The following is a 22100-nucleotide window of genomic DNA, read 5'->3' as shown; positions in this document are numbered from 1 at the left end:
TGTCCCTGCTTCTTAATGCCCTATGGTCCCCCTCCAGCCACTAGGACACAGGCTTCTGAGGACAGAAAGACTGTCACTTATCCTGATTATGTGCCTATGCTCAGTACAAGCACCCAAAGTGTCTCAGCATCCCAGGCAGGCATGGTTCCTGGTGATGGTGATTAGCTGCTGTGTGTTCTCAGTCAGCCTCCAGAACATTCTTTGCTCCCAGAATGGATGGTAGTGCCTCTCAGGCTATTGTTGAGAACAGGACATGAGGTCATCTATATTTACACAGCCACTATAAAAACAGGGTATCTGACCTTCCAGTGAAGTTCCCACTGGCCACAAAGAGCCCTGCCGCATGCCTTGTCTTTGCCCTTTCACCCCCAAGCTGCCCCCCACCCGATCCACTGCTGCCTGCTGTTCATCACTTCAGCAAGTGCAAGACTCTTGAGACCACATGTCCCTCAAATTCCACCTAGCTTCTCACCTGAAGGCCTCAGTTTACCCGCTTAAGATTGATTAAGCTCCACAGGTGAGGGATCTCTAGGGGATCACTGTTGACGCTCAAACCATTTCCAATCAGTCCTTGGCATTCTCTCTGGCCGTCTTGGGAAGCAGGGACTCCAGAGGGACTCAGGCAGTCTAGGGTCTTCCTTGGTGCAAGAAGCTGTTTCCAGGTGAAGTGCTGTCCACAGCCTCTGCTGGGCAGAGGATGATAAAAGAGAACTACATCCTGGAGAGCTGGAGCCAACTTGATTAACTTTAGGGTTTAATCAATGCTGCTTCATTCGTTAGAGAGCCTCCTTGTCTGACCCCTGACACTCTCTTCTCACATCACTCACTCACTTTTAGATTTTCGCGATCGCCTGCTTGGAGTCAGGCCCCGTGCCAACCATACTTTGGAGTTCATGGTTGAGTAGGGGAGTACAGTGAGTCTGTACAGGGCCAAGAGCAAGGTGCGGGGAGGCTGAGGAAGGCCTGGGAGAAGGCCTGGTGCTCTGGGAAACCTCTGTAAGGTGCTGTGGCCTCTGCTGTTGCCTCTGTTCATCTCTCACTACGTGTGTTTGTCTGGTTCTCTTTTACCAGCTGAACTTGATGTAAAGAACTTCAGGTCTCCTCTATGGTGCCAACCCCAGAGGCTCTGTCCAGGGTTCCACAGACCTCTGGGAGACTTGGAGAGTAGGATGATAAAGACCCAAGTCTTTTCCACACCAGATTTTTAGTCCTGTCCTGGTCACTGTCCTCTGTGTTACAGCCCTCCTTTGAACACAAAACTCAGGGTCAGTGGTGTAAGAAAAAAGCCGCAGAGTTGAAAATAGCCTGGGCAGAGCACCAAGATCAATGCCCAGACAGCTCAAGGCTTTTACTTCTATCTCTCGTGCCCACAAAGGGGCCGTGAGAGCTGAGCAAACCCGTGACAGGTCTGTCTTCCCATGGGTGAAGGCTGCATAGGAGTAGGCTCAGCGAGGTCCGCCTAGTGGGCAGGGTCGGGACAGGGCTCACTTGAGTTTGTGTTGGGTCCTATTGTACAGGGGCTTCAGACAAGGCATGGTTCTGCAGTTGGGGTGGAAGCCTGGGGAGAGGACCCCTACAGATAGGAGGCAGTGGTTCTTTGGAATAAGGCCTGACCATGTGTCTCTTCCAGAGCGGCCATGTGAAGTGTTACCGCCTCCGATGTCCGCCCCTCCACTGCTCGCAGCCTGTGATGGAGCCACAGCAGTGCTGCCCCAGGTGTGTGGGTAAGTGGCTTTCTTCCTCCCCCCGTCACGGCTGTGAGCCCCTGGTTGAAAGAAGCCTCCAGAAGGAAAAGAGCGGCCCTGTCCATCAGATGTGGGGGAACTGACAGATGCTCAGTGGACACATTCTGAACCCCCATGTGGGTGAGGGTCGCAGCAGACCTCTGGCTCCAAAACTGATACACATTGCAGGAGAAGAAGGCAGAGGAAGTGGAAACTGGGTGGGCAAGACAGCTCAGCAGGTAGGGGAACCCGAGCTCCCCAAATGAAACCCTGAGAACAATCCCGGGGACTCACATGATAGGAGGAGAAAACCGACTCGGGAGACTATCCCCTGATCTCCACCTCCACCACATGCCACAGCTTACACCCCTCCCCCCCAGAATGAAGAAATGTAACAAAAATGTAAAATTAAGGAAAGAAAGAGCAGAAACCAGCTGAAGGAAGTGAGAATAGCCTGGCACGCTGACTTCACATTTGAGCTCCGGTCCCTCTGGATATGCAGAAGGAAGGGGAAAGTGAAGGCGAATGACCCGGGGCTGGCTGGCCCCTGGATGCGTGATTGGTGTCTTTTTTGTGGCACATTTCTCTACCCTTAGATTGTGAACCTCTCGGTGGCAGGGACAAGTCTTGCTCATCTGTTCCTGGTGTCTGGCCTGGTGCCTAGGGCAGAGAAGGGTCTTAGTGAAGGTGTGAAGAAATGAGAGGGACAGCCCAGGATGGGACACCTTCCCCTCCACCCAGGAGGTGGCCTTGGTGGCCGGTGAATGTTAGGAGTTTACACTGAGCACCAGGATGGTAGAGAACATCACCCCTGACTCCATCACAGGAACCCCACGAGGGTGGGAATTCAGTGTTGCCCAACTCTGTCTCTTGGTGCCCAGAAACAAGCCCAGAGTGCTCCATGAACACGCATGGGCCTCAGCCACTGAGGGGGTGCTGGGCTGCAGTGGAGAGAGGCATGTGGGCAGGTGTATCAGTGAAGCCTCTTGGCTAGCTGATATGGGAAATGTCTGGGAAGCCAAAGCCAGGCTATAGTTTAAATGCTAAGTGGAGAAAGGGGGAGAGAGAGGGGAGGGGGAGGGAGGGAGGGAGAGAGAGAGAGAGAGAGAGAGAGAGAGAGAGAGAGAGAGAGAACAAAATCTTCAGAAAAGTGGTCTTCCTAATTCTGGCAAAAATGTTAAATCCATGGAAATCTCATTGCCTTCTGCTCCCCCACCTGCAGATCCCCATGCCCCCTCTGGGCTTCGGGTTCCCTTAAAATCCTGCCAGCTCAACGAGACCACATACCAACATGGAGAGATCTTCAGTGCGCAGGAACTGATCCCCACCCGCCTGTCCAACCAGTGTGTCCTCTGCAGCTGTATTGTAAGACCTTCTACAGTCTCGGGCCCAAGCCAGTGTCTCTCCTACAAAGAGGGATGGGGCGGGCCATGACGTGAGGATAAGAGAGGTTGGAGGGAGGGGAACACCCAGGGTCCACAACGTCCTGCCCCTAGCTTGGTGAGGTGACCTTTCTCCGGGTTTTCACACACGATCCCCAGATAATGAGGATAGCTCGTGTCTACTTTTCCCAGTGGACATTGTACCTCTTTGAGGGGAGGGGATGCGTGCATGTTGTTTCTGTGTCTTCTCTTGCTCCATGTCCAGGGCCTGACATGCAAGAGGATGCCAGGTGGCTGCTGCAGAATGAATGAATGAATGAATGAATGAATGAATGAATGAATGAATTCCATTCAACAGTCTTGGGACACAGATGGGGTTCAGACTCTCTCTGCCCGTGGTCAGAATAAGGCCTAGGGACAGCAGGGTTGACAGCCCTGTAATTGGGGGACAGAGCAAAGCCAAGCGTGGCCTGACTTAGGAAGTCGTCTTCTTGCTTGGAGAGTCCTGCGGCTCTCTTCCTGTCACAGGTGCTGTCCTCTCAGCTTCCCTTTCTTCTCTTTGCTCCCTGTCACCAAGCCTCTCCGGCCTCAGTCCCTGACTCCTGGAGGGAGTCTGCTGAGGTGCTCTTTAGCTTCTTACCAGTGAGCAATGCGTGAACTCCAGCATTGCCCTGGCCTTGTGTGACTTTTCCTGAAGAGATTTGGACTGACATCTGTTCACCACAGATAGGGTACCAACGATATTGCAAAGAAACGATTCTACGTGGTACCTTGGGGACAGACATAGTGGGTTACTTACAGGAGTGTGGCTGGCTCACAGACACGGCATCACTAAAAATCCCACCCCAACATGGGTGACAACTCATGTCACAGTCCTTGGAGTTCCCTACCCAATGTGCTGGCAGCTCCACTCAAGAGTCCTTCTCCCTGGATACTGTTTGCTGCTCATCTAATCTTGCAGAGGGGCCTTGGGAACCCTAGAACGTTCTGAGTGTCCTGAGCAGTTTGTAAGTTTCTTTGGCTTCCGGAGTCCCATGAACCAGTGTCCATCCTCCCTGTAGGAGGAAATATTTCAGTTTGGAGGAAAACTCTCGGTTCCCAGGGCGGCTTAGGCAAGCCACCTCTCTAACCTGCTTCCCCATTTTCTCCAGTTTCCGTCAGTTCAGGCTGTAAATCTTAAAGTGTCCATGGGGCAGATGGAACAGCCGGCCGGCCTCTGGAAATGACACCTGTCAGGCCAGCGGGTCACTGCCCCGCTGAGACCAGGACATTGCACCATGTGATTCACGTTCACGGAGCGGTCCTTAGTCAGTGGCCCTAGGGGAAGGATCTCATCCTGTTCAGATAAGCGATGGGAGCTGGAGCAGTTGTTAGCTTGCTTGTGGCTATACAGTCAAATTCCAGACCCAGACCTCCCTGACTCCCAAGGTCCGTGTTCTTTTCCCAGTAGGATGCTGCTTCCCTTAAAAGGGAGAGGCCTGTGTTAGGGCAAGGCTGTAGGAAGATGCAGAAATGATGGTGGTGGATGAGGATACTCTAGTGGTTCCTTTGCCCATCCTCTCTGGAGGCATGGCTCTCCTCTCTTTCACTCATCCCTCTTCATGGCTCTGGCTTGAGTTCTGACCTCCCTTCTGGAGCAAGATCCTTACCTCTCAGCCTACAGGAACACGGGGCCTTACAGCCGCTTCTCACAGTCACCCTCCCAGCTGATCTTCACAGCCCGAGTGGGTGCACTCTCTGTCTTTTGTAGAAGGTGAAACTCTCCAAAGGTGCCCAGCCTCCTGCCTCCCTGGACCCGGCATCCTACAGTCTCACCTTTCAGAGTGGGCCTTGAAGTTTGAGGCCAGTGGTTTTCAATAAGACTGATAGAAGCCTAAGGGCCACCCATGTAGTGCTCTCCCATGCTGGATACCTGATGCAGGCCCAGGAGAAAGATACTGATTTCAGTAGGAAAAACCTGAAGCCTGGTCTCTGGTCCATTCTTGTAGCTGGAGTTTTCCTGCCTGGCCCACAGTCAGGGCAAATCTCTCTCACCCGCCAGTCCCAAGCCGCTCAAACACGATCAAGTAAACACAGAGACTTATATTGGTTACAAACTGTATGGCCGTGGCAGGCTTCTTACTAACTGTTCTTACAGCTTAAATTAATCCATTTCTATTAATCTATACCTTGCCACGGGCTTGTGGCTTACCGGTACTTTACATCTTCCTTATCCTGATGGCGGCTGGCAGTGTCTCCTCCACCCAGCTTCCTGTTCTCTCAATTCTCCTCTCTGTTAGTCCCGCCTATACTTCCTGCCTGGCCACTGCCAATCAGTGATTTATTCATTGACCAATCAGCAACACATTTGACATACAGACCATCCCACAGCACATTCTACTCCGACTTTCTCTATGACTGGATGGCACAGTTCCCGCTCCTCCCCAGGACTCCCCTCATCCCAAAGCCCATCTCACAGGTGGCTGTGAAACCTGAGGGAATATTGGAGACAAAGTTCTTTCAAGGGCTTGGAGAGGGACTAGGGGTCAAAGGGAAACTCCTAGCTGACTTTCCCTGCTCAGGAACCACACACCACTCCCTTCATCCTCTACCTCAGGGGTAACCTCAAGGCTATTTGCTCCCAGGGAAAGAGGCTCCCCTGGGCCCCAAGGCTATTCTTCAACAGAGCTCATTTCCAATCTGGTGTGTTCTGTCCTTCAGGAGGGCCACACTTACTGCGGTCTCATGACCTGCCCTGAACCCGGCTGCCCCACCCCACTTCCTCTGCCTGACTCTTGCTGTCAGACCTTCAAAGGTGAGTTCATGGTGAACTTTGTAACTTGACATAGCCTAGAGTCATTTGAGAGGAAAGCCTTAACTGAGGAACTTCCTGGATCAGACTGGCTAATGGGGGTATCTATGGGGAATTGTCTTGATTGTTAATTGATGCAGGAGGCCCAGCCCACTACAGGCAGCACTATTCCCTAGGTAGGTAGTCCCTCCTAGGCTGGCTAAGCCAAGCAAGCCAGCAAGCAGTATTCTTCTATAGTTTCTGCTTCAATTTCCCACTTGAGTTCCTATATTGATTTTCCTCTCCGATGGACTGTAACTTGTGAGCAGAAATAAACCCTGTCTTCCCCTAAATTGTTTTTGGTGAGAATGTTTTATCGTTAGAATGTAACTAGTACTGTGAGTCTTCCTGAAGTCTGCCAGGGTCCTACAGCACCCCTTTTATGAACCGGCAGGAAGAGCCCAGGGGCAGCCAGCATGTAGTAGACACTTCCTTCCTACAGGGAAGTGATAGCTTGTCATGATGTCCCAGAAAGCAGGATCCATGGGTAATCCTGTGCGAAGTTGATCCCCCACCTTGTCAACTCCCATTGGCCAAAGCTCACATCCATAGCCCTCATTAACGCCCTTCACTTCTTGCAGTGTGGGTGATGGGCAGCCCTGGGAGCAGCAGGCAGTGGGGGGAGGAGCTTGACAGGGGGCATGGATAGGAGGCTCTGCTAGGGTGACACTGAGGGCACCTCGCCTCTGGGAGCAGAAGCGGTAGTGACTGCAGTAACTGGGTCCTGTCCCCACAAGGCCAAAAGGAACAAAGTGACACCTGGGATAGGCTAAGCATAGGCTGAGTCCTCATCTCTTCTGTCTGGCACAGGATTGGACTCCTGGGGTAGATTCTCGGGGTAAACTGAGGCTGGCATGTGTGCTCTTGAAGAGCAGACTGGGCTTGAGCAGAGGTATGACAGTTGGACTGTCCATGTAGACTGGGGGAGCCAAGGAGAGCTTCTCGGGGAGCCTCGGGTGTTGGGGTTTGGGAAGGTGTACTTCTGTATAGTCGTCCTTCCTCCTCTGGATGTCAGCTGGGAGGTGAACAGGGAGGCCGGCTGCAGCGGATCTAACCAGCAGCCTAATTCTACTCCCTGGCTCGCTGAAGCAGGAACATTCAAGACAAGCCACACAGCGTAGTGAAGCAAGCGCTTGGGAAAGAGAATGGAGCCGAGCTTCAGGAAGCTACTGGACTCTCTCTGTGTCCTGGTTCCCTAAGGACAGCCACTAAAAGAGGCCTCAAGGTCCCTGGAGGCAGAGGGACTGGAGAGTAGAGTCCTGGAAGTGTGTAATGAAAACCCTGGTTGTAAGCATGGGACTCTGGGATCTTGGAACCATCCACGAAGGGATGACCAGTATCCCAGAGGGGTGACTTTTAAGTTGGCTAAATAAGACGCTCTGACCTAACTGAGCAGTTCAGTCCCTGGAGGGACCAGAAGGTCAGTGGTGAGGGACTGAAGAAGCATGCTGGTGGTGGAGATTTCTGATAACTCAATATAGACAGACAGTCTGTACAGAGATGTTTAGGCCCCTCCTAGGTAACTTGTAGGCTGGGTCTACAGATGTGGTGTTAGGCTTTTGGAAGGAGCAGAACTGTAGGCAGGGGCCATGGCCACGAGGCTGACCCTGCTTCCTTTTGAGTTTTCAGACAGGACAAGCGAGAGTTCCACTGAAGACTTGGCACAGTTGCAGCCTGGAGAGGTGAGTGTACACACGGCTCTGCAGCTTGGTGGAGAGAGAGGCTGCTGTCCAAGACCAGAAATCTGCACGACTCTCCAGCACTTAAACACTACACTGTCTATCCCGATCCCATTTCCTCTGCCCACCCTGAGTCCGAGGCCTGAGAACTTGACTCTAGATCAGCTGTATTGGCACCTCCAGGTTCCACCCTCTCTCCCTACCTGTCATCAGGGTCTCCATTACGGTTGATAGGTCATAAGGGAACAGGTTGCCACACAGGGCAGGGTAGGCCCCAGATTCCTTCATTTCCCTCTGGGGAATCTCTCTGACACTGCTCCATCCACAGCCTGTGTGTGTATGATCAGTCCAAGCCCCCAGGGAATGGCCTCTGGCTTGGTCCATGCTTCTGTGCCTCATTTCTGGGGTACAGGTCCTTTGCCAGGGATCTGCCTTTCTGCTCCCCCGACCTCCATCTTGGCTCCTGTCGATCTTGTCTAGAATTCAGATGGCCTAGCCTTTCCAACTCTCTGTGGTCTGGGGGGAAGGAGACGGGAGAATGATCCATAGCCTGACTCAGGTGCCCTACAGCTCCTCAGTGCCATGCTACAATGTGAAAACTCCCGTCATTTCATCCTGGGCTCCAGGAGCCTAGGACAGCCAAAGCTGGACTCCTGACCTTCCTTCCTCAGCCAGGGCATCTACCTGCCTTTGCCAGGCTGATTTCTCAGGAGGGCCAATAAACCTGAGTCCTTTGATCTGCTCCTTCCCGCTTGTCCCTAGAAGGCAGTGTCTGGGGCCCACAGGCCAGTGCCAGACCCTGAACAGCTCCTTCCTGACTAACTGAATGTCTTGGTCCATGTACCAGTTGGGAGTTGACTCCTTCAAGTCCTTCTTGCCTCAGCTCCACCTGACCAGCATTTCCTGGGCTCTTCTGTGTGTCTGAGCCTGTACTGGGGTCTGGGGTGCTTCTCTTCTGCAAGCTCTGTCTCTGGGCTGTGAAAGAGACTGTGTGGAGTGGGAACAGATTGTAGAAGGAAGGGTGTAAGTGGTTCATGGACATCGAGGGAAAGGACGGGCTTTTCTTCCTGCTCCCAACCCTGTCATTCCCCTTCTGTGGCCTGGAGCCCAGTCCCCACACAGCTGCAGAGCATCCATCCCATAAGCCGCCACCCCCACCGCCACTTCTCTGTCTCAGTCCTCAGGTCTGGTCTAGAGGGGCAGAGGGGTGGGAGTAGGGCCTGAGAGTGAGGATCTTGGATTCCAGTGATTTTGTGTCTCTGGGTGGACACGGTTTTGTTTCAAGACAGGGTTTCTCTGTGTAGTTTTGGTGCCTGTCCTGGATCTCGCTCTGTAGACCAGGCTGGCTTCGAACTCACCACCGCCGCCCGGCTCCTGTTTTTTGATTTCCTGCCCTGTGGAATTCTCGAACCTTCTGGGATGTCAGAGGCCCATTCTGTTGTCTCGTCACCTGACTTTTCCTAAGCGACAAGTTTTCTCTACTCCCGATCCCATATTGCTCTGCCTACCCACGGCAGCCCCAAGGTCTGTGAAGGACTTGGTGGAAGTTGGCTTGCCAGATCCTTCTCAGGGTTTTCGTTGGGAATAGCTAAGCCCTCACTCAGATGATTCTGTGTGAAACCCATGCAAAGTCTGTTCTCTCTCTCTCTCTCTCTCTCTCTCTCTCTCTCTCTCTCTCTCTCTCTCTCTCTCCCTCTCTCCCTCCCCCTCCCTCTCTCTCTCCCTCTCTCCCTGTGAAAATCCCCTGGTGTCCACTAGCAGACCTTTCAATGCAGCCTGGTTTGTGGCCCCAGCTGTGGCCTGTCCCACTCAGACAGCTCTGCATCCTGTCTGCTCTTTGCAGAGACAGGATCCACACTCGGAGGAGGGAAAGAGGAGAGGCCCCAGCACCCCAGCCCCCACCAGCCTCAGCTCCCCTCTGGGCTTCATCCCTCGCTACTTCCGGCCAATGGGAACAGGCAGCACTACTATCAAGATTATCCTGAAGGAGAAACACAAGAAAGGTGAGGACAGGACCCTCCTCCCATCTGCTGATGGGGTAGGGACCCCTACTTCCTGCACCCCCTACTCTGGTTCTCCCATCTCAATCTGACCATGAGCTTAAACTCAACAACAAACAAAACTGGGTATACCCTTGAAGATCATGGACCCTAACTCCCATTTGACAGATGAGGACACTGAGGTACGTAAGTACTGAGTCAGGGAAAGAACCAGTTGTTTTGTGGGGGTGGGGGTTTCACTGTGTAGCTTAGACTGGCCTTGAACTTCAGGTCCTACTGTTTCAGTCTCCTAAGTAATAATATTTTTTTTTTTTTTTTTTGGTTTTTCGAGACAGGGTTTCTCTGTGTAGCTTTGCGCCTTTCCTGGAACTCACTTGGTAGCCCAGGCTGGCCTCGAACTCACAGAGATCCGCCTGGCTCTGCCTCCCGAGTGCTGGGATTAAAGGCGTGCGCCACCACCACCCGGCTAAGTAATAATATTTTATTGAGCATCTATTATATCTTTACTGAAAAGTGGAGCAGGGCGGGGGACAGAACAGAATCTGCCCCACTGGGCTCCTAGACTAGTTGGGGAGGTACGAGAATAAATTTCCATGAGGCAGGCCTGAGGATGAGACTGTCAAATGAAGGAGGGGCAGACCTGTTCTGCAGGGTGACAGTGGGGACAGGGAAGGAGCACTGGCTGAACAAGGAGAGGAAGGGGTTCACAGCAGGGCTCAGACTGGTAGGGAGGGAAGAGCCATGGGGCTACAGAGTCCCAGTCCTGGACCTTTGATGAACAGCTGTCCTTGGCGCCCACCCCTCCTGCCAGGCCAGCCCTCTCCTTGCTCCACCAGATGAACCTCTGAGGCCCGGGAGGGCTCTCCATCTTCAGCAAACCCTGGGTATTGGAGGGATGTCAGAGCTGGTGCCGCCTTTATTCACTGGCTTGCATTTTGCAGACAGTGTAGCTGATGCTCACTAGGCACACTCTATGTTTTGGACTAGAAACTCTGGGCAGACCCGAGGCACTGACCTTCCCTCCCTCCTCCCTGCTCTCCATGTTCCAGCTTGCACCCACAATGGGAAGACGTACTCCCATGGGGAAGTGTGGCACCCTACTGTGCTCTCCTTTGGTCCCATGCCCTGCATCCTGTGTACGTGTGTGGATGGCGACCAGGACTGCCATCGCGTCACCTGCCCCACCCAATACCCCTGCAGTCAACCCAAGAAAGTGGCTGGGAAGTGCTGCAAGATCTGCCCAGGTAGGAGGCATGCTGCAAGCAGGGAAGGCACTGGCCATATTGGGAGCCTCTGAGACCTGGAGTGCTCACACTTAGCCACGGGATGTGGGGTTTACAGGTGTCCAGGCTGCTAGAAGCACAGGCACAGAAAATACCAGACAACATGGAACCTTCTAGCGTGACAGTGGTAGCCTCAGAGGCTCTCAACATGGACGTTTTGCACCCTATGAAGTCATAAAGTATTAGAACACTGGACATTTTGAGACTAGCCCATGTTCATTGAACCCATCACAAACTTTTTTTTTCTCTCTCTTTTAGAGGATGAGGCAGATGCCGACCACACTGAGGTCATTTCCACCAAGTGTCCCAAGGTCCCAGGCCAGGTCTCTGTGTACACGCTGGTATCTCCAAGCCCAGATGGCCTGCATCGCTTTGTCCTGGAGCATGAAGCCTCTGACCAGGTAGAGATCTACATCTGGAAACTCGTGAAAGGTGAGTGGCCAGCTCCTGCTCCCGGCCTCATATTCCTCTGGTACCTTCCTGCCCTCAGAATCCAAGGGGTCTTAGGAGGTCTTACTGATCAGATGCCTCGGCATCCTTCCAGGAGTAAGAACCCCTGATTCCATCCCCATTCCCATTCCTCTGTGATTTCTGATAGCTCTGATAAGCTCGCCAAGGCCTCTGAATGCTCCCTCTCCTGGTCATGGAGGGTTACTGCACCCTTTGAGGAGCCGACCTTAAAATCATAGACTCTTGGGGTGAGATTGAAGCGTTAAGCCATAATCCAAAGCCTGGAGAAAAGAAGATTCAAGGGGTGGGGGCTGCTGGCTCCTGACTCTGGTGGGCTGTCCTGTCAGAGGAAACAGCTTTATTCTGAGTGATTGCAGAGGTCAGACCACAAGCGGAAGCTATGCCACCAGGCAGACCTGGGTTCAAATCTCACCTCTGCTACTTCAAATCCTGCCTCTTCTCATTCTTAGCTGTGTGACCTCGAACAATCACCTAGCCTCTCTGGACCTCGGTGTTCTCTTCTGTGACCCGGGGAAAGGTGCTTTGGGATAATCTCTGACCTATGGACTGTGGCAAAAATGTCTGTCTCCTCCTACCACACCGGCTGGTTGGAATGGCAGAGAGGTGGGCTCATCCTTGGAGCCTTCCTATGGTGAGAAGAAGGTGCAGAGCTCACAGCAGGAGACGAAAAAGCGGGAACTCCTGCCGTTGTTCTGAACCTTTAGCTCATACTGTTTCCCTGGGCTGGTGCTGGCTACAGCTCTCAGACCACCCACACTGTACACCCCAGCAGGTGCTGGGACGGCAGAAAGCAGTGAGCACCCCCCTCCCCCGTCCTTGGGAACAGATGGCTGGATGACATAGGCAACAGGTGCTTATGGGGAGCTGATCTGGCTAGGGAAGGTTTCCTAGAGGGTGGACCTTTGCAACTGAGGGAAGTAAAGGGCCTTGGATATGCCACAGAGGCTTGCAGGCAGGGGCAGGGGGCATCAAGCAGCCCTGTGCTCCGTGATCTGTATGCAGCAGACACTGTGTGCAAAGTGCCCCATTTAATCCTCACAAGGAACTTCACGGTATGTACTCAGGCCCCATTTTGTAGGTAAGAAAACTAAGTCTGAGAGGCTGGAGTGGAGCCTAGTCTCTGGAATGCTCGCTCGCCTTGTACACAGGAAGCCCCGAGTTCAATCCCCAGCACAGTATAAACCAGACACGGTGGCAGACACCTGTAATCCCAGAAGTGAAATCAGACTTTCAAGGTCATTTTCAGACACATGGAGGATTTGAGAACAGCTTGGGCTATGTAGACCCTGTCCAAGGAAGGAAGGGCAGACTCAGTCTGGAAGATAACATGGCTTGCCCAAAGGCTGAGGGATGTGCCTGAGAAAGACCAAGAAGGGCCAGAGAGAGGGGACTTATTTCCCATCTCATCATCACTGGACTCAGCATAAAAGAAATGAGGGGGACTCTTTAGCTCTACCATGCCAGGCCCTACTGCCCCGCCCCTGGGAGTGCTCCCCATCTCCTGGCCCCTGGGCCACCCAAATATCCACGATTCCCTCCCTGTTCCAGACTGTCATTCCCAGGGTTCAGAGGGGTGGAAACAAGCGACCCCTGGGCTGGCACTAGTGAGGCCGCTCCATTTGGGACCAGCCCAGGGCATTAGTTTCTGAGCATAATGGGCTCAGGGTTAAGAGCCTATGAGGTTCTGGAGTTTCCTGGTAGGGCAGACTTCAGGAGCCTCAAAGAATTTCCCTTCTGATGATCCCTGGCCCCTGCCCCACCCCGTGCAGGTGCCTCCATCTCAGTTCAGAACAACTTGGTCCAGAGAAGTTTGGCTTCACTGTGAGCTGGACTGGCCTATTGCCTGGAACTCATTCACCAGCACCAGCTCTGCCTAGGGGGCCTCGGGCTCAGCTGTGCTCAGACTTGACACGGCCTTTCCAAAGGGCAAGAGGCACATTCAAGAACCCCAGGCCCCGAAGCATCTTCCTCTCCATCACGCCCTGTAGACCATGGTAGAGGGATCCCACACACCTGTCACCCCTTCTCCCATTTTTTCTGTGTCCTGGGGAGCATGCCGTGGTAGGCCTGTTCAGAAGGGCCTGTCCTCATCTCAGAAGTTATTTCTTGCCACTCGGATGTAGTGCCCAGGCCTTTGGAACTATTTGCTGGCTCTCGGCATCTAAGCTGGAGCTCCAAGGGTAGTGTTGGCTATTCCCAGGTCCTGAAACTCAGGCTCCATATCTGCATTTTCTATGCCCCTTCATGGGGCCCCCTCTGACCCCTGGGTACAGGTCTGGTTCTTGGTGTCCCCAAGGCGGTGCTGGCCTAGCTGAGGCCTTACGGGCTGCATTTGTTCTCTCTGGTCACCTCACAGCCCATGTGCTTAGGACCTCATGCCACGTATGGTGCCAGGGGTAGCTGCCCACAAAGTGAAAATATCAGAGGATTTAATTAATACCTCATTCCTCCAGAGGCCTCACTAGACTAGGTACATATATATTTATCTACCCATCTATTTATCCATCCACCCACACCCATCTATTCAGCTATCCAGACATCCCTATACCTATCTGTCCATCCACTCTTATACACATCTTTCTGTCTACCTACCCATCTATCTATCCATCTATTCATTCATCAACACACCCATCCATCTACCTCACATCATTCATCCATCCATCTATCCATCTATCCATCCATCCATTCACTCATTCATACACATATGCATGCCTCCATCCACCCATCTATCCACCTACCCCCTCACCCATATATCCATCTATTCATCCATCCATCCATCCATCCATCCATCCATCCATCCATCCATCCACCCATTCATTCATACATACACATATATGCATGCATGCATCCATCCGTCCTTCGATCCAGGGACTCATATATCCTACATGTTTCATGCTCAGAACCCAAAGAGTTAATGAAGTTCTCAAGCGTTCCAAGTCTGGGAGAGAAGGAGGGAATAGGCATAATGACAGCACCATAGGCATGGGTGGGGTTGGCCTAGGAAGATACCTAAGTCGGTATAGTGCCTCCTTCAAAAGCACGAGAACCTGAGTTCCGTCCCCAGAGGGCACGTAAAGATGCTGGGTGCCATGACACACACTTGTAATCACAGCACTAGGGAAGTGGAGACAGGAGGATTCCAGCCACACTAGCCTACCTGGGGAGCTCCAGGCCCATGAAAGCCCTGTCTCAAAGGAAGAGGGCAACATTACTGAGGACGGTACCCAAGGTTGTCTGTCCTCTGTCTTCTACATTCATGTACACATATGTGCACACACACACACACACACACACACACATACACACACACACACATTTAAAAAGAAATGGGTAAAATCATCAACAGAACCTAAGTGTGACAGGCCCTTCAGAGAGGAGGCTGTAACCCCTGCAGGGTGGATCGGGGAAGCCTTCCCGCTAAGATTGGTTGGATGGGTGGCTCGCTTGCTGTGCGTAGGAGGTGTAGACAGTACTAGCAGAAGGGTTGGCATTGGTAAAGGCTTGCTTTGCTCCTAGGACCTCAGGGATTAGCTAGGCCTGGGCCACACTCGGGACATGCTAGCTCCGTGTTCTCTGGTGTCTGAAGGACACAGCCATGGGTTTTTTATCGTATAATGCCGTACGCTAGAGAAACGCTCAACTGCTCCACGTGTTCAGCCCTTTCTTTACTGTCTCTCTCTTGTGCCTCCCTCCTCCCCTCCATCCCTCCCTCCCTCCCTCCTTCCCTCCCTCCCTCTTTCCCTTCACCCTGGGCAGGTGTGTGGATGGTGACAGGAGCAGCCACTGAGAAAAGAGGCTAAAGAACACACTTTCTTTACCGTGGAGGGGACAGGCGGTCCGAGAAGCCAGCCTTTTCCAAAGGGTCACCATTAGGATTGTGGATTACGAGGGGCTAGGGCCCTAGTGTGGTGACTGAGGAGGGGCAGTGGGGCGGGAGAACCCTGCAGATTTATTCCACGTGACCTGGTGTCTAGTCAGATTGGAGGCAGGGAGGGAGGTGGCGGGGTGAGCTGTGAGTTGTCACCCCATCCTACCCTCCTAGCTCATGCCTTGTCTGCCCATAGGAATCTTCCACTTGGTTCAAATCAAGAGAGTCAGGAAGCAAGATTTCCAGAAAGAGACCCAGAACTTCCAGCTGCTCACCGGCACCCATGAAGGTGGGATCTTGGGCTAGGAATAGGGCCAGGGAGGGGAGCAGAGACAAAACAGGACCTCTTGGGGAGTTCCCAGGCTGCTGGTGTCAGGAGGAAGGGTTGGGGGGGGGGGCGCTGTCAGCCACAGACGTCAGTTCCCAGCACAGGAATCCAGTGGGTGTCTGGGCCAGAGATTTCTCAATCCCTAAGTGAGAGAGAGAAGGTGAGCTTAAGCAGCTGGCCTTGTTTTGACTCAGTAGGGTCAGGTCGGAGCCCCCTGGTACTTTCCATCCCTCTAGACCAGTGGTTCTCAACCTGTGGGTCACCACCCCCTTGGGGGGCACATATCAGATATTTACATTACAATTCAAAACAGTAGAAAAATTACAGTTATGAAATAGCAACAAATCAATTTTATGGTTGTGGTTTGCCAGAACACGAGGAACTATATTAAAGGGTCGCAGCATTAGGAAGGCTGAGAACCAACCACTTCTCTAGACTGCCCATTCCCAGTGAGACCTTCCTGGCCACTTTCCTTGACACTCTAATTTGCTCTGCATTACTCTATGAAGATGGACCTGGATGGGGTTTTTTGGGGGGTGGCAGGTCAGGTGGCAGATGAAATGTTACCCGCAGGAATGGAGTTAGGAAACGCAGCCCCTAAATGCAGGGTGTCTGAAGGCTGAGTCATACAACTATACGCTGGGGACCTCAGCTTTCCACCAGTGGGTCCCAAAGCCTAGTCCACACAGTCTTCCTGCCCCAAGCATTAAAAGCGCAGTCACTGCCACTGTTGAACACGTGCTTGTGAGCGTGCATGGCCATACACACCCCCTTGTCTCTTCTACTGCTCTTCATGCAGGTTACTGGACCATCTTCCTAGCCCAGACTCCAGAGCTGAGAGTCACAGCCAGCCCAGACAAAGTGACCAAGACATTATAACAAGGACCTAAACAGTTGCAGATATGAGCTTTATTGTTTTTGTTATTATATATTAATAAAGAAGTTGCATTACCTCCCCCCATCCTTGCCTGTTGACTTCACATCCCATTTCCAGGGACCCTTCTAGGTAGATAGATGCCTCATCTTAAATTCATGTGGGTGGAAGCCTATCCAGAACCGTGGTCCTCACAGCAGCTTTGCATCAGAGCCATGGACAGGTCTGGCAGCCTCCTTGCCCAGGCCTTTGTCTCCCAGCACCCTTACCCCTAAGCGCCCCCAACAGGCTGCCTTTACAGATAGCACCCCCTCCCATCCAGGAGCTTCATGGCACTGAAGCCTAAGAAGAGGAACTAACTTGGTTAGCCAAGTGGTGGTGATCACAGCCTCAAAGCACTTTTCCCCGGGGCCTGGGGCCTTCCTATGGCCAGCCAGCCATACTTCAGGGAATCTGGCTTTAGAGGAAAGCTGGAGTGTAATGCACCTGAAGGCACAGAGGAGTGAGTAGCTGGCCCAGGACTGGAAGCCAGGGCTCTGGCTCCAGGCTAGCACCCCTCCCCCGTTCTCGCTGCCACATGAGCAGCCTCACCTCCAAAGGGATCCAAGACTGCAGTCAGATTGCCAAGTTGGCCTGAACCTTACAGCAAAAGACAAATCAACCATTTGTCCTGCCCACGTGTGTAAGTGCTCGCGATGTCAAATGTGTTTTATGGCCCGTGACTTCACTTACGTCAAACAATGTAGGATTTCCACCCCCCCCCCTACACACACCCAACTCTGGAGAGGTCTCTGAGGCTCAAGTAAGGCAGTCTTCCCCAGAGCCTCACAGTGATAAGTACTAAGGCAGGACCTGAACTCAGGTCCTCTGCCCCCCTGCTGAAACTCTCAGGATACCCAGGCTCAGTCATCCACAGCCTCGGCTCCCTGCTCTCCCCATCCAGATCAGATTAAAAGCAGTGAAGAGATGGTGGGCGGAGGCCTGTTGGCGGGATCTGTGCAGCCACCTGGAGAACCCTTCCTGCTGTCTCCACAGCCTTGGTTTCCACCACACTGCCCCCGAGGCCTGGGAGATCTAAGCAGCCACCAATGCCACCTTAACTAGAAATCACCTTCCTTAAACTCCTGTCGCCAGCTCTGGGGGGACAGGCTTGAGAGTCTGAGGTTAGAAAAACATGTCTATGGCCTCCCTGTCATCCCATAGCCCCTACCTGAACCTTCTACTGGATAGGCTTAATTCAGGCTAGCTTGCTCACCGCAGGGACTTAGTTTGGCAACTCTAGGGGTGGGTTCTGGGCAATTCAGGAACCCAGAAGCCCAGCCATTCACAGTGTGGGCTCTGAGCATCTTCCCAGCTATGTGGGAGGTCTCTTCAGCAGCTTTCCCCAACGCTGCCTCCTTGCCCCTCAGCCCACGTCCAGCCCTCTTCCCCATCACAGGGTTGCAGGTGGGCTTTGCAGTCCTGGGTTTCAGGACAGGAATGGGTCCTCAGTGTACTCTTCCTGAGGTGGCAGGACAAGCTGCCTCCCTGATCTCTTTAGTAGGCTTATGTGAAGCCTATACGTGTGCCCCAAGTCTGCTTTCCCATCGGGGGACAGTCTACCCATCAGGCCCCTCCTTACTTCAGTCCAGCCCTGTCTATCTGAGCAAACACTCATTTTGAGCCACACCGAACTGCTCCATGATTTCACACAGTCTCTGAGCCACTCCAGGGTAAGCCTTCCCCTAGACCAGTGACACAGAGCAAGGAGCTGGCGTTGTCCTTCCCAGGTCTGGAGGAGGAGGAGGACAGCAGCAATGACATGAAGAGGTGACGGCGTGATCTCTGAGTAATGAAGGAGGTGACGGCAGGACTCCGTGGGGCACAGCCCCCAACCCCAACGGAGGACACTTCCACAGGCTCTGAAGGATGGGGAAGAGAGAGGAGCAGTGGAGGGAGCGGGCAGGGAGGCTGGGTAATGATGTGGGAGCAGAAAACTTTGTAGATGGAGAAGCAAGTGACAAGGAGAATCACGATCGTTCACCAGTGCTGGACAGTGCTGGGCAGTGAGCAGATGGAGGTGAGGCTGCCTTCCAGCTGGGAGTCTCTGGCCTCACCCCAAGAGACAATCTGTGATTTAGAGAGCTGCCTCTAACCACTGCAGAAGAATGGCCTGGCAGAGCTGGGCTGAAGCCAGAGAGGAGTAACTGTTCAGGGAATGAACATGAGAAGCTTGGGTAGGAGGGAGGCCATGGGGAAGGCAGGATGGACTGACTGGACTTAAGGTTGAAGGAGAGGGAGGAATCTCACCAGATGGCCTCTAGAAGACACGTGCATGCGAGTGCACATGCATGCATGTGCGCACGCGCGCGCGCACACACACACACACACACACACACACACACTCACACACACACACACACCTGGCACCTGAGGAGACAGTCATAGCATTCTAGGTATATTATGGGTTACCAGAAGGCTGGGCTAGGGATAGAAGGTGGGAGCTGTTGGCTTATAGATGGTGACCTAAGCCAGGAGTGGAGGAACCGTGGCCTGGGAAAGATTGCAGAATGACAAGAGAAGGAGACTGAGGCAGAGGCATAGAGCACTTTGCAAGGGAATGACTAGGGAGAGCAGAGGGAAGGCAGGAGACTCTCACCAAAAAGGCAAACAGGCGAGGCCTGAAAGAGCCCTCTGTGGAGACGAGGGCAGCCTCGTGGCCATGGCAACCATTAGTGTCGGTTGAGAAGCAGAAGCTGGGTTTGGGGCACCTGAAGTGGTGTCTGAGAAGTGAGGAAACAGACTTTTCACAAATCTGGCAGTAAGAAGAAAGGAGGAGGGTGGCTGGCTGTGTGCGTGGGATGGAAGGTGCTTTTGGATGGGTGGGAAGCCAGCCAGTCTGGGTAACCCAGGGAAAGAGAAGAAAGGAAGATTGAGGACGGAGAGATGGATATTCAAAGATGAGCATCTTCTCTTGGCCACACCCTCACTGTGGGACCCTGACCCATCTCACATGAGGCTGCTGAGGAAGAAGGGGATGGGAGTCTTAGGGACTCTCCAAGGCTCCCACAGTAGACCCCAGGGGTCTACTGTCCTGCGTGGAGGTGAGTGACGCCCACTCCATCATTCTGATCTATTCAAATCCATCATCGTATCTGCTCCCCAGTGAGTGGGGATTACTACTCCTGTCTCACAGATGAGGAAGTGACAACCCAGGGAATGAATGATAATAAAAGGAGGAAAGTGGGTTCCAGCTGGGGTCTAGGATGCTGGGGTCTTGCAGACCTCAAAGCACTGGAGGGCCCAGCAGACCTGCGCTCAGAGCCTGTATTCCACTTGTCCGTCCCAGGGGGCCTTCTGGCCCCAGAACTGGTTCGTTCACTGTGGTGCCTCCAGGTTTCTTGGGGCTGATTCCTCCTGCTCTTCCTCCTGCTCCTCCTCCTGCTCCTCCTCCTGCTCTTCCTCCTGCTCTTCCTCCTGCTCCTCCTCCTGCTCCTCCTCCTGCTCCTCCTCCTGCTCTTCCTCCTGCTCTTCCTCCTGCTCTTCCTCCTGCTCTTCCTCCTGCTCTTCCTCCTGCTCTTCCTCCTGCTCCAGTGGTGACGCCATCTCTTCCCATCCCTCCAGGGATCCTGGGCTCTGGGAAATGGCAGTACTTCTGAGAATCAAGATGTGACCTGTGGTTTGAAGCCGCCTTGGAAGTGAGGGAAGGCCTGGGGCCACACAGACACAATGGTGTCTCTCTCTAGGACTGGCTCAGTAACCCACCTTTCCTCAGCCTAGCATCTGGAAAACACCCCTGCCTGACTTCTCCTCGGAGTCGTGTATTGGAGAAGACTGGAAATTGCTATCGGGTGTGGCTGAGGCTGGCAGGGGCTGGGCTGGTGTGGGTCTCTGCACAGGGAAGCTTTCTAGAATTAGACCTTGGATCTGGACCTCTGCTCTGGCTGATGTAATGACCACATGGATCTGATCTTACTCTGTCTTACCTGCTCCAGTACAAATTACACTGTGCCTAAGGTCAAACAGCAATGAACCCACTCAGAGGCTGGGACTAGAAGGTTCAGGTTGTTACAACCTACTCACAGCTCCCTGCCACCAACCTTTCCCCCTTCCCCCTTCACCCCTGCTAGAAAGTCCTGCCTATCAGCCCTGGTGGCCTTTCCAAACCATCATCCTACCAGTCTTTCCCTTACTAAAGCTGTCTTTCCAGGACTTCCCACTGCCCCTGGGTGACACCAAAGCTCACTGTCCGAACCCTACTTGATGTCTTCTGCTACCTCTTCAACACAATCTCCTTGCTTGTCCTCCCAACAGTACCCCAGGGTCCAGGCTACAAGTCTGTGGGAGCCAGGGAGTGGAATGTGATGGTTTGAATGAGAATGGCCACCATAGACTCATATACATGAATGCTTGGTTCTCAGTTAGTGGAACTGTTTGGGAAGAATTAGGAGGTGTGGCCTTGTTTGAGGAGATGTATAAACTCCTTGTTTGGGAGTGGGCTTTGAGGTTTCAAAACCCCATGCCAGGCTCTCTCTCTCTCTCTCTCTCTCTCTCTCTCTCTCTCTCTCTCTCTCTCTCTTTTCTCTCTCTCTCCCATGCCTTTTTGTCTGCCACCATGCTTCCTGCCATGATGATCATGGACTAACCCTCTGAAACTGTAAGAAAGCCCCCAATTAAATGCTTTCTTTTATGAGAGTTGCCTTGGTCATGGTCTCTTCACAGCAATAGAATAGTAACTGAGACACCCTCCCTGGTCCTTCCTGTTGCCCACACATTGTATTCTTCCATAATGGAACTTGTTCTTCTGTATAGCAAAGGTCTATTATCAGGCAGTGGGACTCTCCTGCAAGAGTATAATCTCTCTCTGCAGCCAACCTGTGCCCCACAGGAGGCATTCAATACACAGTAGTCAAAGCGGGAACCATGACAGTAGCAGTGAATGGGAGGGACATATCATAGGTGCTCAATAGATGTTTGCTGAGTTCTTGAATCATCACTACCATTATCACCCAGTGCCACTGCCACAGTCACCATCGCTGCCGCCTTCACCACCAGGACCTCACATGTATGGGGCCCAGAATGCAAACAGAGCCTGTGTACCTCAAATACTTAAAACCTGAGAGTCACACTAACAAACCATTCCACGATAGATCTTTTTGGCCTTGAAGACCAACTTCAAACACAAAGTTTCGTGACTTCTCTGAATTCCTTGGTAGCACAGGAAAGAACCAAGTCTTGTTCCCTGGCTCTTCCTCCCCGTCCCTTCTGCTGTTTCTTTATTTGGGGAGGGGGGATATCCCAGGGTGGCCTCGAACTCACAATCCTCCTCATTCCATCTCCTCCCAAGTGCTGAGATTGCACACATGTATCATCATGTCTAGATCCTTTTTTCTTCTTATTCTAGCTCTGTTCACAGTCTGCATCCTGTGACAGCTTTAGAACATATCCATAGATGTTTTTCTCCCCACATTGGGCCATGCAGCCCTTATGCTCCCCTTTAAACCTGGGAGAATTCATCTGTACCAACAGAATGAAGCAGAAATTAGACAGGTGACTTCCGGCCAAAAAAGGCCACACAGCTGCTGCCTTGCTACAAAGAGACTTGCTGTTGGAGCTCTGAGCCACATTGCACAGTGACTCTGTGGCAGGCTGTAAGAAAGCCAAGCCACGTGGAGAAGTATT

General features: G+C 52.8%; 1 protein-coding gene across 1 annotated transcript in view; it reads left to right on the top strand.

Annotated features, from left to right (window-relative positions):
• Window positions 1-16444, top strand: part of Chrdl2 (chordin like 2) — a 31297-nt gene extending 14853 nt beyond the window's left edge. Inside the window, exons 3-11 of the mRNA XM_052713072.1 lie at window positions 1631-1724; window positions 2947-3089; window positions 5807-5900; window positions 7566-7624; window positions 9459-9618; window positions 10665-10859; window positions 11157-11330; window positions 15434-15526; window positions 16365-16444. Of these exons, the coding sequence (XP_052569032.1) occupies window positions 1631-1724; window positions 2947-3089; window positions 5807-5900; window positions 7566-7624; window positions 9459-9618; window positions 10665-10859; window positions 11157-11330; window positions 15434-15526; window positions 16365-16444 (1092 nt within the window). The remainder of the gene's footprint in view (window positions 1-1630; window positions 1725-2946; window positions 3090-5806; window positions 5901-7565; window positions 7625-9458; window positions 9619-10664; window positions 10860-11156; window positions 11331-15433; window positions 15527-16364) is intronic.
• Window positions 16445-22100: the final 5656 nt, after the last annotated feature.

Source organism: Peromyscus californicus, unplaced genomic scaffold (genome assembly GCF_007827085.1).
Source record: "Peromyscus californicus insignis strain IS unplaced genomic scaffold, ASM782708v3 Scaffold_4__1_contigs__length_199733344, whole genome shotgun sequence".
Classification (NCBI taxonomy): Eukaryota; Metazoa; Chordata; class Mammalia; order Rodentia; family Cricetidae; genus Peromyscus; species Peromyscus californicus.
This window is presented reverse-complemented; position numbering and strand designations above follow the sequence as displayed.